We start from the raw sequence: 15,048 nt of genomic DNA on the forward strand, positions 1-15,048 counted from the left end.
TCCAAAACCACACGCTTTGTGTTTTGAAAAATCTGATGCAACCTTACTAAAAATAACTTCGTCGAGTATTGAAACACTTTGTTCAACATTACGTTCTTTTCCCTATCAACAATGTCAATTGAACAAACTTTAGGTCAATACTTACCATCCCATCCTAAGCCAGATGGATTAAAATTCACTTATGGTACTGCTGGGTTCCGTATGAAGGCTGTCAATTTGGACTATGTCAATTACACCACTGGGATAATTGCTGCCCTTAGATCCAAGTTCCTTCAGGGACAAACTGTAGGTGTTATGATTACTGCCTCTCATAACCCTCCTGAAGATAATGGTGTTAAGGTTGTTGATCCCTTGGGCAGCATGTTACAAACCTCTTGGGAAGCCTATGCTACCACCTTGGCTAATTCCACTCACGAAGAATTGTTGGGCAATATCTCCAAACTTGTTGAGGATTTGGGAATTGATTTGAGTGCACCTGCTAGTGTCGTCATTGCTAGAGATTCACGTGAATCAAGTGAAAGATTGAGCAATGCTACCATTGACGGTTTCAAATCCGTTCCAAATACTAAATATCAAGACTTTGGATTATTTACTACACCTCAATTACACTATGTTACAAGAACCATTAATGATCCAGCATTTGGAGCTACTTCTGAAGAAGGATACTATGCCAAAATGGCCGAATCATTCAAGAAGATTTTTGCTTTGTCGGGTAACTCGGAAAAGATTGACATTACAATTGATGCTGCTAATGGTGTAGGTGCTCCAAAAATTAAAGAATTATTGGCTACTTACTTGTCTGAACAGATTACATTCAACTTAGTCAATGGCAACTACAACTCTCCTCAATTATTGAACTTTGATTGTGGTGCTGATTATGTCAAGACTAACCAAAAGTTACCAAAGAATGTCACCCCAACTCCTAATAAATTATATGCTTCATTTGATGGTGATGCTGACAGATTGATTTGCTACTATATTGATCCTGAATTCAGATTACTTGATGGTGACAAGTTATCTACTTTAATTGCTTTATTCTTACAGCAATTGTTCAAACATATTGACTCTGCTAAATTGAAGCTCGATATTGGTGTTGTTCAAACTGCTTATGCCAATGGTTCTTCTACCAAGTACGTTGAAGACGTTTTAAAGATTCCTGTTCGTTGTACCCCAACTGGTGTCAAACATTTGCACCATGAAGCTGAAAATTTCGATATTGGGGTTTATTTCGAAGCTAATGGACATGGTACTGTTATTTTCAAGCCAGAAGCTGAACAAAAGATCTTTGAATATAAGGCTGATCCAGTCAATGCAGAAGAAGTCAAGTCTATTCAAGTATTGCAAGAATTCAGCAAATTGATTAACCAAACTGTTGGTGATGCTATTTCTGACTTACTTGCCGTTTTAATTATTGTTCATTACTTGCAATTGACACCACGCGACTGGAACAAATGTTACAATGACTTGCCTAACAAATTAGTCAAGGTTATTGTTCCTGATAGACTGGTTTTTAAAACCACAAATGCTGAAAGAACATTGGTTGAACCTACTGGGTTACAAGACAAAATAGATGCCGAAGTTGCTAAATATAACCACGGTAGATCTTTTGTTAGAGCTTCCGGTACAGAAGATGCTGTTAGAGTTTATGCTGAAGCAGATACCAAGGACAATGTGGAAGCTTTAGCCAAAGCTGTTGCTGATTTAGTAAAGTAGATTATATATTAATTATTAACATACAATTTCTTGTATGCAGATGGTGTTTGTAATTTCTTGCCCAACGACCACATACCCCGTTTTAGTTTTTTAGCTTTTGCTTCTAATTTTCTATACCAACTTTCATTATCACCAAACTCGGCACCTACTTTGCCTTCGTACACCACAGCAATACCTCGTTTAAGCATTTCAGCAGAAACATCTTTCCTACCATTCCATTTCCATATTTGAGCCCTTGCCACAACTCGTTTATACTGGTCTATAGAGTATGGAGTGATTGTAACATATCTCCCATTAATATATTCTCTTAACCATTGCAATGCTTCCTGGGAATATGGTTGTGCTGGCTTTCCAAAGTGCGAACATTCAGGTGCATCAACTCCACACAATCTAATCATTAAAGTTTCGTCTTTTAATGCCGCACGAGTAGTGGGTATTGAGCGTAGCCAACCCCATCCTAATAATCTTCCACCTGGAGTATGATAGAATCGGAAATTGTCACCATCAGGCACTGAAGTGACGTATCCATATAATGACTGTCTATTGTTTAGTATTGACGATGTTAGATCGAGATAGTTTCTAATTCGTCGAATGTATCGTTTGTAGAATCTGTACAGAAGGAATATCGATGTTGTGAGTCCTGCTGTAAATAATAAAACCTTTGGATGTAATATTGATACCTCTGGTGGTGTATTGGTGACTGGTGCCATGGTTGCGGTGTTGTTAGTACTAATGCTCGCAGCACGTCAGATCACAACTGAAAACATTGCGATATCTTTAGTGAGAGTGAAAAGCAAAAAAAAAAAATATAAAGTGGCCATTTTAAGACCAGTCGATAGGACAACCACAGTCATCAAGTAACAACCAATAATAGAATTTGCATATGTGTGTCTATGTGTGACTTCAATTGTTTAACCCATGAAGTACTTTGAAATTGCTTGACTGTTCTTTAAGTTGGTTTCAATTTGGTACTTTATTAGTTACCAATATATTGTTCCTGTATATGAAACCAGATAGAATATATGAAAATGTGGGGGGGAAGGAAGGGGACTTAAACTTCATAAACTAAATAACCGAAATGGCTGTGAAATCTAAATCAAGTAAACAAGAGAAATGTCCGCTCCTGGAGTCTCCCCTGCGCATGTCATAGAATTATTCTTAGATAATATCAACCAAAAACAGATACTTGCATTGGCTTTAGTGAACAAACAATTGTATTCAAAAGCTGTAAGAAGATTAAATCGCTACCTGTGCTTAAACAATGTAACATATTTGTAACCCCCCCCCCCCCCCCTTTAGTCTTAGATACTTACACGTACAACTCTTTTAATTGCAAATATAGCATTGTCAATTCAGAGAAGTGTTTCCATAAACTTCTCGATTGAACCAAAATGTTAGCTTATGTTCGACAAATTGTAAATCCGTTCAGTACATACAAGATAATCATTCACATATCCAGATAATGTATGAATATATGAAGGGATCTTTGGATCTAGGTAGGTTAAAAGCGACCAATGTACAGGGTAGTCAGATTAGTCATGGTTGTTAGGGAAGAGAGAATTATTCAATTATTAGTTTAATTATTGAACCATTTGCTAAGGGTGTTCTACTATTGGGTTCATTACTTTCTTACTTTAAAGCATTTAACTCATTTACAACTAGACAAATAAATAAGGGTATACTATCGGTATTTACTTTTTTTGTTAAACTACTATATAAGTATGAAAGATTTATCTTTAGAACACGACGACATAGTATTGCTCAACTATCAAGATTTAGATATTTTATTTAAATTAAATGAAATGACCTCCTTTGAACTAATACTGAATTCACAGAACCCATTACTCGTAGATCAATCCAAATGGCTATTCCAGTATGTTGCTGAAGTTAAAGCATTTAAGTATGAGAACCAAGTTCAAAACAATAACTGGTATACTTCCGTTTATAACGTCCAATACGTTGTCAATGTTTATTTTGGGATTGCTGTCGTATACTTGTTGCATATTCGCTACAAAAGACATTTTCAAATCAGGAACAATCAATAGAGCAGTTCGCCATATCTCGGCATGTTTCTCGTTCAAATAACTTTATTGATTTTGACCGTATTTGTAAACCTCCAAATAGAGACGAAGAACACTGGAAAAGCTATGAGGAAATGCTTGATAAATTATTCCAGGATATAACTGCTGAGGCCAAAGCTTGTAAAACAAAAGATAATGATATTGAAAAGTATCCTAAATTACGTCATATATTATCCTTGCTGAATGCCATAACAAAGTAGAAAGAAAATTTGGTAGTATTCTTATTAAACCTAGGAATTATAAACCAGAGAAGTCTTTTCCTGAAAAGAAACGAGGAAGTTCCATCAAGCGAACTGTTTAATTGATTCTCCATAGCTCTCTTTTACTTTGTTGTCAATCTGTAAATTTCCACAATAAAAATTAATGCGAAATTATGTAGCAACTGTTCGGCGATTCGCACCACACCAAAATTTCTGGGCCTCTGTTCCCCTCGCTGCCACCGCACCACACTACTGTCTTTCTCTACTACCACTAGAGTTCTTCGTTAGCACATACTAGTCACACTAGTTCCTTCCTTTTTATATTAACCCTACCACTGGACCATAATAGGGTGTAATTAGTCAACTTGCTACCACGAGTAAGATCACAGTCAAGAATTTGTCAAACTTCCACTATCAAATTTATTACCAATCATTACTATTTTTGGCTGCTTTTTTGGTTAATCCACTAACCTTTATTACTTCGATCCGTCAAACAATACACTAAATATCTAGCTATTGTTAAGCACAATGTCGTTGGCAGATGGAGAATACGAAATAGATCTATCAGCTCTACTAGATCTACCACCCATATCGGACGATAACAACAATGTGGCCATACGATATGGGTTCATTCCTGACTCAATGGACCAGACCAAACCAATAAAATTATATCAAAATAAAGATGAATGTATACTTGAAACAACTGATGGTGATAACAAACCGATATTGTTTGAAGGTGTACCTCAGAGACATAAGAGTGGTACAGCTAATGATTCATACTATTTAAGTTATATTCCTGAAAGGCCCAACGCTGTTGAGTTGAAGAAATTAGGAACAACAATTCGATTTAACAAATCAAGAAATGTTAGCAAATTAAGTACAAAGATTAGCCAATGGGAGAAGCAAGCTAGTTTACGAGAGAATTCTCCTCCAAAGACAAGTCCTAGAAAAGCAACTAGTCCCAAAAAGGGAAATGTTCTTCCTCCAAAACCATTAACTCCTAGAACTGCATCTAAACGTCCACCATCTGCTTCCACTACACCTAATAGAAAACTAGACCATGATAATGACGAACCTATAATCAGTGAATCTGACTTTGATGATTTAGATGAGAGTGATGGTGACGGATTTCCAGTAATTACTATAGAAGATACACAACCTGCCCAGGAAAAACAACCAGTTAAACCACCTGCACCACCCGCTCCAACAGTCCAACCAGTTGTACAAAAGAAACAGCCTGCTCCTAAAAGGGCTATTAAGAAAGACGTAAAGAAACCACCTGAACCAAATAAGTCAGAAGCAACTAAGGTAGAGCCAGACAAGAGTATAGATTTAGATGATGATTTCAAAGATTTAGAAGATCAACTTCAAGAAGTTCTTGAACAAGAGGAACCTCAACTGGAACCTCCAATCGATGTTGATTCTGATGAAAGCGATGTTGATGATTTCCACTTTACAGGCATAAAAATAGATGAGGGGGCTTCTTCAACAAACAAATTGAATGACGTGTTTTCTAATAGAAAATCAGGAATCAAACCAATGAGTTTGCGTGATTTGGTAGGTGGTGGAAAAGACGATGATTTAAGTAGTAGCGAAGAAGAGTAAGTATTTAATACAGGATATTAACTATATTTCTAATGTTGTTGAAATAATTGCAATCTGCTCTATTGGCTTGTCGTTTTCATCCGTTTCAGCATCTTCAATTTGTTTAACCGTATCAATTCCCAGTATAACTTTGCCAAATACAGTATGTTTATTATCTAAGAATGACGCTTCGTCAGTGGTAATGAAAAATTGAGATCCATTAGTATTTGGCCCTGCATTTGCCATACTCACCATGAATGGTTGTTTATGGTTTAGTTGGTTATTAAACTCATCAGGGAAATGACCTCCCCAACATGATTCTCCTCCTGTTCCATCACCTTTTGGATCACCTGTTTGAATCATGAATGATTTAATAACTCGGTGAAATATTACATTATTATAATATTTTCTCTTACATAACGTGATAAAATTTTCAGCTGTTTTTGGTGCAAGTTTATCAAATAATTCAAGCTTAATATCTCCGAATGTTGTATGTAACGTTACCTTTGGTTGTTTAGTTTTACCAGCGTTGCCATGAGGTTTGTCTTCCGAATCAAATACCATTAATTTATTAGCAGTGGTCGCTACAAGTAATTGTTGCTTATTCAATTTTGAATTAACTAGTGAATTCTTTGAGGTGATCATCTCACTTGAAATTGGAGTTGTTTGAGTTTCACTGGCCAATGCAACAAAATTATATTTTACATTGTCATTTGTTCCATAATTTGCTATTTCCTGTTGTTGAATGAAATCATATGCTAATATTTCTTCTTTCGTTGAGTAGAGAATGCTGTTTCCGTCAAGGTAAGCACTTGATATGTGTTCTTCTTGTATGGTTTGAACAATTTTTCCTGTTTTGAAGCAAAATCTATGGATCATTTTGTCAGATTGTACGATGAAATATTCACTATTCTGACTTATTAGTATATTATTTGGGATTGTTTTGGTCTTTATTAATTTGAACATGTCTGTTTGTGATTTAATTTTAAATTCGAGCCCGAGAGGTAATTGTAACAGTTTTGGATGCCAATACTCAACTAATCCTTTTTCATCACAAGATATAAAACATTCATACTTGTAACTATATACAATGCTTCTAATAGGACGTTTATGAGGACTTTCTTTGGCTACTAATGTCTGCTCTTGGACTTCTTCTTCAGAAACAATCCAAAACACATTATTTGTATCTTGGTCACTAATTAAAATCGTATCAACACCATCAATTGTAAACCACAGATTGCAATGAGAAGTAACTGTGTTTGGAACAAAAGGTAATTTTATAGCTTGCATCATATCTAATGTAGTTAAATCGAATATCTTAATGTGATTGTCATCTTTAGCTATAGTTACAAGCTTCAGACCATCACGATTAAGCAATAATTGAGATATAGAATGTCCAGAATGTGCCATGAATTTCTTGATGCATTTCAAGGATATTTCGTTCTCTTTGTTGCCTTTATTGTCTTTGCTGTTTTTACTGTCTTTGTTTTGTTTCCAGAATTTGATCCCACCATCTGCAAGTCCAGTGACAACTAAAGATTGGTTAGTAACAAGGGAGGTAATCTGTGACTCATTGGTATATGAAGAAGAGTATGTTGGAATAGACTTGACTGTTTTCTTTTTCTTTCTTACTGGCTCTGTGACATTTTCTGTGCTTGCCATACTGTAGTATTTGTGTGGTTGTAAAAACAAGCTGGATGTAAATATTTTTGGTTGTAAGTTTTGTTTGTTTTTTTTTTTACAACCAACAATATATCACCCAAACAATCCCAACATGGATAAAGCATTGACTGAATTGTCTAATAGAATTGGCAACTTGGAGTTACTTTTGAATCATACGAACCAAAATCACTCCAAACTTTTCCAAGTTGAATCGTTAAAGCAACAACTAGCTACGGTATACAAAGAACATCCAGAATTGGTTAAGTTCAACCAAATTTTAACAGATCTAAAGTTATGGGATGCCTTAAAGAAACAAGATTCAAGTGAAGAAGATGTTAGCAGAGAAATGAAACAAGAATTCATCGTATTCAATTATTCCACACTCAAAGAAATAACTTCCAATCTTGCTGAATTGTCATCTCTAAACTCAACCACTGTTATTGACAAATTAAATACCGACATTCAAACTACTGACATTAGCAGTAGCAAACTACTATTATCCACATACAAGGACGATATTTTCCGTATAAATGAGTTAATGACTATGCTTATTATGAAGAATATGATTGTCTATGAGGAATATGTCCAATTAATGATCAAGGAAAACAAGAAGTGGCTACAATTCGAAGAAATGTTATCTCAACTTGAGTCTAAGATTAATCATATTGAAACTATACAAGCTCAAAAGAACAAGTACTAATACTATACAGAAATTGTCTTCCAAATATTTAAACCATCACCACCAGTGGATATCAAACAACCAGGTATTTGCTTGTGCCATCTGACATCCTTAACATCCCTTTGCCAATGGACAAATAACAATTGAGGTGGAATATCATTCAATTCTTTTATTTCTTTTCTTTGGGTGGAGATTTCTTCATCGTCAGCTTCAACTGCTAAATCCCATAACGTAACAGTGTTATCTTCTGAAGAAACAGCAATGATGGATTCATCCAATGGGTTAAATGAAATAGAAGTAACCGCTGATTTATGGAAATCATAGTTAGCAACTGGAGTTGGGTTGGTCTTGGCAGTAAAGTTTCTTAAATCCCAAACACTCCATGAACCATCATCATGACCGGAAGCTAATAAGTGGTTAATCTTGTTACACCATGAAATAACGTTAACATCAGTATTAGAAGCCTTTACTGAAATAGCTGGTTTATGCTTTTTAGATCTGGTATCCCAAATACGAACATATCCTTCAGTATCTGCTGTAGCAAAAACAGTGTTTTCACCAGTTGACCATTGAATATCTTCAATTGAATGTTGGGATGCAAAAAATGGTGTTTTGTCAGTGACCCAATTGGAAGTAGTTCTTGAAGTTAAATGTACTCTACCTGATACATCACCAGTTAATAAAGCTCCAGTATTTATCAATGGTGACCAATCTAAACCGTACCCTTCGACATTACCATGGGCTCTGATGGTGTGGATTGGTCTTTTGGAAGATTTAGGAATCATGTAACCTGGTGTGTCAAATGCTTTATATTGTGCAGATAAATCAAAAATATATGCTTCACCATTTTCTGACATGGTTGCAGTTAAATATTCTCCTGTTTGTTGTGCGTGTGGTGATACTCTAATTCTATTAGTAGTATGTCTTAACGGAATGGTTTCACTGTCTAAAATAGGATCAGAATCAACATCTTCGTCTTCATCTTCCTCGTCGTCTTCGTCTTCATCCTTAACTAAGGTTTTAGCTAAAGAGGATGCCTTCATTACTATTAATTCATTGTCCTTTGCCTTAGATGCTTGAGTAGCAGTTGCCATATACACTGAAGCAGGGAATGATCTTCTTTCATCACCTAAGTTATCTGGTAATATATCAACAGTTAAACATGGCCATGGCAAATTAATATTATGTAACATTTCATAAACTGATGGATCAGCTTCTAAAACTTCATCTGGTCCTAATGGTTTTGATCTATGTGGCAAATATATCGATGATTCTTCTTGTTCTTCCATTTGTTCCAATTTTTCAATCTTTTCATTGGCGGCTTCTTCATCCATTTCCTCATCTTCATTATCATCTAATTCAATAATTTCTCCATCACTTTCAAATTCATCCCCATAAGGATCTTCAAATTCACCTACATCAAGGTCATTTTCTTCCGTAATTGGAGCAGGATCATTTGGGGTCTTCTTGTTATGACTTTCTAAGTCATCAGATGCACCACGCTTTGACATTGTTGGTTGATTTAAACTTCTAGATCTAAAGGGTTTTAATAAATTTTTCAAAAGTTTTTTTTTAAGGTCTTCGAGCAGAGCTGGCTTGCATCGCGTGGGTATCCAACATCCATACTTACATATTAGGGAAAGTGATGCACACAAACACGAAAACAACTGCTCAATTGTAACACTTAGTTGAGCTCACATACAACGGTCCATGTCGAGGAAAGCATTCTTAGATCAGGAACCCCCACCAGGGTATATACCCGGGATAGGTCGAGGAGCAGTTGGATTTGTTACTAGTGTTGATACTTTCAATAAGGGTCTCGCCGTTACCCAAGCTGAAGAAGACGAGGAAGAGGTTTACGACAGCAATGGAGCAAATGAAGAAGGAATTCTTGCCACAACTCGTCAAGATGCCGATGATGAAGAAGCTGATCGAATTTATGAACAGATTGACCAAAGATTGCAATCTAAGCAAAAGCAAGAGATTACTACTGTCGAAAAAGATAACAAAGTCAATTTCACCGATTTAAAACGAGATTTAGCCAGAGTTTCTGAAGAGCAGTGGGAATTATTACCAGAAGCTGGTGATATCACAAGAAGAAACAAGCGATTACGTATTCTAGAACAGCAACAACAAAGAACTTATGCTGTGCCTGATATAATTATTGCTGGTGCTACTGGGGCTAAAACCAACTTTAAATCTATTTCTGAATCTCGAGATAAATTGCTTGGGTCTTCTTTGGATAGTTTATTACCAACTACTAAAGTTGACTTTGAGTTGGAAAATCAGATTTTAAACATGTCTGGTGCAGAGCAAGACGTTAAAATTGCCGATATAAACAAAGGTAGAATAATATTAACTTCACTAAGAAAAACCGAGCCTTTCAAAGCCAGTTCGTGGATTCTGTCAGCCAGATTGGAAGAGCAAGCAAATAATTTAAATCAAGCAAAACTGTTTATCAAAGAAGGGTGTCGAAAAGTACCTTCAAACGAAGATATTTGGCTTGAAAATATTCGACTACACCAGAGTGATATAAAATCATGTAAAATCATCATAGCTGATGCATTAGGTCATAATAGGAAGTCAGAAAAGTTGTGGTTAAAAGCAGTAGAACTTGAGAATGATAGAAATTCACAAAAACGAGTAATTATGAAAGCATTGCAAGAATTACCAAACAATCCAACTTTGTGGAAACAAATTATTGAATTGGAACAAGATTCTAATGCTGTAACAAAACTATTATCTAAGGCGGTTGAACTATGTCCGCAAGAATGGGATCTTTGGACCGGACTTGTGAATGTTTCAAGTTATCAAGATGCAAAGGTCTACTTAAACAAAGCCAGGAAGGCAATTGCTGGTGATCTTCGAGTATGGATTGCTGCATGTAAATTAGAAGAACGAGAAAATCCTGATATTCCACAACAGAAATTAGTTAAATTGATTTCAAAAGCAATTTCTGAACTGAAGCAAGATAAGGAAGTCTGGTTCAAGCATGCTGAAGATTCGGAAACCGAAGGTTTTGCTGGTACTTGTAAGGCAATAATTCATGGATACCTTGACTCAGTTAAACATTCTGACTTTAAACAATTGTTAAATGATGCTAATACTATGTTCAACTCGGGAAGTACCATCACAGGTAATTCGATCTTGCAATTTATTATAAATGTTCATCCTAATGATATAGATTGTTGGACGATGTTGTTTGCATCAGTGAAACAACTGGGAGAAAACTTGGACACCCTATTCAAATTTTATGACCGTGCCATTGAATTGAATCCAAAAGTTGTTTTATTCTATTTGATGTATGCTAAGGATTTGTGGAAACTTGCTGGTGATATTAATAGAGCTAGAAAAATTCTTGTGAAAGCTCAAACTTCACTCAATGACCAATCTATTAATTTGGCTATTCTTAAATTAGAGATGCAAACTGGCAATTTCGATAAAGCAGAATCATTTGCTACTGACTTAATAGAAAAGAACCCAATTGCTTCAGATAAGTACTGGTACAAGTATATTCATATCTTACGCTGTTTGCACAGGGATACAGCTTTACAGTTTTCAAATAAAGCCAAGAATATATTCCCTACCTCTTGGAAACTTTGGATCCAAAATATCCAAATTCTTTTGTATGATTCCAACAATCCAAAAGTTGCGAGAGAAGTAGCATCTCAAGCGGTTAAGCAGTGTGCTAATTCAATTCCAGTTTGGAAGATGTTATCACTTATAGACGAAAAGTATTTGAATGTAACTATCAGGGCAAGGTCTGATTTAGATATGGCAATTTTACAAAACCCAAAAAGTGATGAACTTTTAGTTGCAAAGGTACAATTTGAAATACGACAACAAGACATGATTGCTGCTAGACAACTTGCCAATAAAGCATTGAAGTTGTTTCCTAATTCACCATCAGTATGGATGGTTTACCTTTCTCTTATTCCGAAAATGTCCCACAGAAAAACATCATTCTTGGATGCCATGAAGAAAACTGAAAATTCACCAATTATATTGCTTGGAGTTGGAGTGTTTTTCTGGGTTGATGGAAATCATCAAAAGGCAAAAGCTTGGTTTGATCGTGCGTTGAAAGCTGATCGGAAAAATGGTGATATTTGGGGTTGGTCTTATAATTATTTGCAAAAGTACGGTTCTGAAGACGAGGTTAATAAGTTCTTGAGTCAATTTGAAGAGAGTTATGATGATATTAATACAGGCGATCGTTTCTGTTCCATCAAAAAGGATATAAAGAATTTTGACAAGAAACCTGCTGAAATTCTAAAATTTGTGTCATTATGTCTATTAAATAAGGGGGTGGGATTACAGACGATATAATTCATACATTTTAAGATTCAATGCACTTAAAAGACAAGGAAATTGACCTTGTTGTTCTTTGACCCATTTCTCGGCCATTTCTTCACACATTGATTTGAATTCAAAACTACCATATGCCTTCAAGGCTTTAGTTTCAAAATCAATAACTAAATAGGATTTTTCTTTTGGTGGTAGATATTTAGAAACTAATTTTAATCTCGATGATAATTCATTAGGATTTGTGACACTAGGAAGAAATTCAATTGTAAATCCGAAATATTTAGATATTATTGTTAAAATATCTTTACTCTTTTTCGAGTACACTTCTTTGAATCGGGTAATTCTTCTATTCAATTCGTTAATTTTATTTTGAAGCAACGACTTGTCATTTTCTTGTCTTTCAAAAACTGCCCTGGGGATAGAATCGACTTCTTTATTGTTTATGTACTTGTCGATTAGACATTGATTTTCATTCCTCAATGCATCTAAAGTTTCTTTCTTAATTGCTTGATCTTTAGCAACTAAATTATTTTTTAATTGTAAAATTTGAAGGTCTTTCCGTTTTTCATTTAAGGAATTGGTGTCCCTTAATTTGTTTGTTAATTCTTGCACAGTAGACTCCAATTGTTTAATCTTGGTTAAAAGTTTAACATTTTCCCTTTCTAAATCGGAAACTTGAGATTTAAAGCTAAGTCTTTTGTTTGCATCATCTGGATGTGGCCGTTTATTACCAATGCTTGGCTGGTTAGGATGATTAACTTGAGCTTGTAATTTCTCAATTTCTTGTTTATATTCTCCAACTAGTTTCTCTAAATTGGTTAGGTATTGATCAGTCGCCTTATCATAGGTCTTGTTTTCACTCTCTTGTTTCTTTGCTTGAATTTCTTCCAATTCTTTCAACAGATTTCTCAAAAACACAATTTCACGAGAATTCAAGTTTTTTGCTCTTTCCAATTGTTCATTTTGCTCAACTAGAGATTTGCTGTTGGATTCTAAACTTTCTATGGTTGGAAGGTATTCTTCTTCTATAAGCTGCATGTTTTCTTCTAAACACTCTCTTAATTCATTCACTTCTCGTGTTTTGTCGTCCAACTTCTCTTGAAGAGTTAAAGTCCTGGCTTGCAGTTCTTTAAACATTTGAATGAAATTCTTTATTTTGATTGTATTGGTTTCTTCGTCCTTTTGGTCAGAGCTTTGGATTGACTCATTCAAAATTCTAAACAAATCATTGAATTTTGCTTGTATTTCGGATTTTTCAATGTCCAATTGTTGGCATTTTTCTTCAACACCTTGTAAATGTATAAGTTTATTAGTTAAAGTGGTATTCTTCTCTTTTAAAACTTCATTTGAGATCTGTGTTTGTAACAATTTATCATACTTTGATTGTAATTGGTTATTAATTTTTTGTAAGCTTGCATTTTTATTAAGCAAGCTTTGGTTTATATTGGATAAGGAGTCTTTGTTGTTTAAAATATCTGAGTAGCTCTTCATTTGTTTAATCAATTCATCATTTTTCAGTTGTAATTGCTGGATGATTTGTTCTTTTTCCGTGATACCATCTCTTAATTCATTCTTGATGATCAATTCCTGATTCCAGTTTGAACTAACCTGTTGATGTTTTCTTTGTAGTCTATCATATTTAGTTTCTAAATCTCGATATTCGCTCGAAAGAGTTTGATTTTTTGTTCTTAATTGATCTATTTCTTTTCGCAAGGAGTGACTAGTACCCTTTTCAACTTGGGATTGATTCACTAGCTTCGACTCCAATTGCTTCTTTTCTTCATATGTGAAATCAAAATTTGCTTTTAATTTTGAGTATTCTTCTGATTTCTTAGTTAATAGAGCTTCATAGTCACGTATTATTGATTCTTTTTCTTGTTTCAATATTTCCTTCTCCGTGGTTAAAGAGTCGATTTGGAATTTGAATTTGGAAATCGTCTGCTTTTGGTCAAATGTGTTTCCATCTTCTATGAATGATGTACGCGAAGGATTGGACACAAACGGTGATGAGCCTGTTGACATTGTCAGTCTGTACACTGGCTGCTTTTGGCTGTCTATATTGTATTGTTTAGAGTTTGGTTGCTACTTTTTTTTTTGTTGTTGTTGTTTTTCTTCATACAGTGCGACGCAAGAGTTACCCGATGTGTCAAACCCTCAAGGTTTCCGCGGATTCAAAATCTGGATAAGGCGAAAACTTTGTGTTTAATTGTACAATTCGTGCAAGTGCTAATTAACACATAGAAACAATGTCGAAAATGTATGTCAATTCTCCTGTTGTTTGTCGTGAATTGTTCAATTTTGCTAACTGTATTGTTTTTCTAGTCCCAGAAATTTCAAATTATTGGAAGAGTTAGAAAAAGGTGAAAAGGGTTTAGGAGCCGAATCAATTTCATATGGGTTGACTAATCAAGATGATATCACCATGACATACTGGAACGGTACAATCTTGGGTCCCCCACATTCAAGCCATGAGAATAGAATTTATTCCTTACGTATTATTTGTGATGAAAGTTATCCTGATAAGCCTCCGAAAGTTACATTTGTATCTAAGATCAATTTACCGTGCGTTGATTCACAAGGTAATGTAATTACGGACGAGTTCGATACCTTAAAGAATTGGAAAAGATCATACACCATGGAAACTGTGTTACTTGAATTAAGAAAGAGTATGGCCCTGCCTGCTAACAAGAAGTTAAGTCAGCCTCCTGAAGGTTCAACCTACTAATTTGCATTTGATTTAACCTTAGTGTTTCTATAGAGTATTCATCTCTACCTGTTTCCCCTCTCAACAATCTTTTAATAAATATTTATATATATATATATG

The 15,048-nt window shown here is 35.0% G+C and overlaps 10 protein-coding genes across 10 annotated transcripts; 6 read left to right on the plus strand and 4 right to left on the minus strand. All coding sequences in view use genetic code 12, as the record gives it.

Annotated features, from left to right (window-relative positions):
- Positions 1-72: 72 nt before the first annotated feature.
- Positions 73-2,492, minus strand: SPAPADRAFT_153741 (uncharacterized protein; the record flags this gene model as incomplete). Its single annotated transcript, XM_007375817.1, has 1 exon — positions 73-2,492. One exon carries the CDS (start codon positions 2,421-2,423, stop codon positions 1,722-1,724), a length of 702 nt encoding a protein of 233 aa, XP_007375879.1.
- On the plus strand, positions 104-2,478 carry AGM1 (phosphoacetylglucosamine mutase; the record flags this gene model as incomplete). The annotated part of the gene is made up of 1 exon (XM_007375818.1): positions 104-2,478. One exon carries the CDS (start codon positions 112-114, stop codon positions 1,711-1,713), a length of 1,602 nt encoding a protein of 533 aa, XP_007375880.1.
- An 854-nt stretch (positions 2,493-3,346) lies between the features above and the next one.
- Positions 3,347-4,119, plus strand: SPAPADRAFT_61669 (uncharacterized protein; the record flags this gene model as incomplete). Its single annotated transcript, XM_007375819.1, has 1 exon — positions 3,347-4,119. The coding sequence occupies one exon, from the start codon at positions 3,435-3,437 to the stop codon at positions 3,756-3,758; it is 324 nt and encodes a 107-aa protein (XP_007375881.1).
- SPAPADRAFT_61670 (uncharacterized protein) lies at positions 3,350-6,905 on the minus strand (the record flags this gene model as incomplete). The annotated part of the gene is made up of 1 exon (XM_007375820.1): positions 3,350-6,905. One exon carries the CDS (start codon positions 6,869-6,871, stop codon positions 5,621-5,623), a length of 1,251 nt encoding a protein of 416 aa, XP_007375882.1.
- Positions 4,523-5,599, plus strand: SPAPADRAFT_51145 (uncharacterized protein; the record flags this gene model as incomplete). Its single annotated transcript, XM_007375821.1, has 1 exon — positions 4,523-5,599. One exon carries the CDS (start codon positions 4,523-4,525, stop codon positions 5,597-5,599), a length of 1,077 nt encoding a protein of 358 aa, XP_007375883.1.
- Positions 6,906-7,330: 425 nt separating the features above from the next.
- Positions 7,331-9,450, plus strand: SPAPADRAFT_153747 (uncharacterized protein; the record flags this gene model as incomplete). Its single annotated transcript, XM_007375822.1, has 1 exon — positions 7,331-9,450. One exon carries the CDS (start codon positions 7,353-7,355, stop codon positions 7,938-7,940), a length of 588 nt encoding a protein of 195 aa, XP_007375884.1.
- SPAPADRAFT_61671 (ribosome biosynthesis protein) lies at positions 7,763-9,443 on the minus strand (the record flags this gene model as incomplete). The annotated part of the gene is made up of 1 exon (XM_007375823.1): positions 7,763-9,443. One exon carries the CDS (start codon positions 9,428-9,430, stop codon positions 7,943-7,945), a length of 1,488 nt encoding a protein of 495 aa, XP_007375885.1.
- A 179-nt stretch (positions 9,451-9,629) lies between the features above and the next one.
- SPAPADRAFT_153753 (U4/U6-U5 snRNP complex subunit) lies at positions 9,630-13,611 on the plus strand (the record flags this gene model as incomplete). Its single annotated transcript, XM_007375824.1, has 1 exon — positions 9,630-13,611. One exon carries the CDS (start codon positions 9,630-9,632, stop codon positions 12,243-12,245), a length of 2,616 nt encoding a protein of 871 aa, XP_007375886.1.
- On the minus strand, positions 11,453-14,463 carry SPAPADRAFT_71978 (coiled-coil domain-containing protein; the record flags this gene model as incomplete). The annotated part of the gene is made up of 2 exons (XM_007375825.1): positions 11,453-14,236; positions 14,460-14,463. 2 exons carry the CDS (start codon positions 14,461-14,463, stop codon positions 12,231-12,233), a joined length of 2,010 nt encoding a protein of 669 aa, XP_007375887.1.
- SPAPADRAFT_61672 (E2 ubiquitin-conjugating protein) lies at positions 14,423-15,041 on the plus strand (the record flags this gene model as incomplete). Its single annotated transcript, XM_007375826.1, has 2 exons — positions 14,423-14,481; positions 14,547-15,041. The coding sequence occupies 2 exons, from the start codon at positions 14,471-14,473 to the stop codon at positions 14,947-14,949; spliced, it is 414 nt and encodes a 137-aa protein (XP_007375888.1).
- Positions 15,042-15,048: the final 7 nt, after the last annotated feature.

The sequence above is a fragment of the Spathaspora passalidarum genome (genome assembly GCF_000223485.1).
Source record: "Spathaspora passalidarum NRRL Y-27907 unplaced genomic scaffold SPAPAscaffold_4, whole genome shotgun sequence".
NCBI lineage: Eukaryota > Fungi > Ascomycota > Pichiomycetes > Serinales > Debaryomycetaceae > Spathaspora > Spathaspora passalidarum.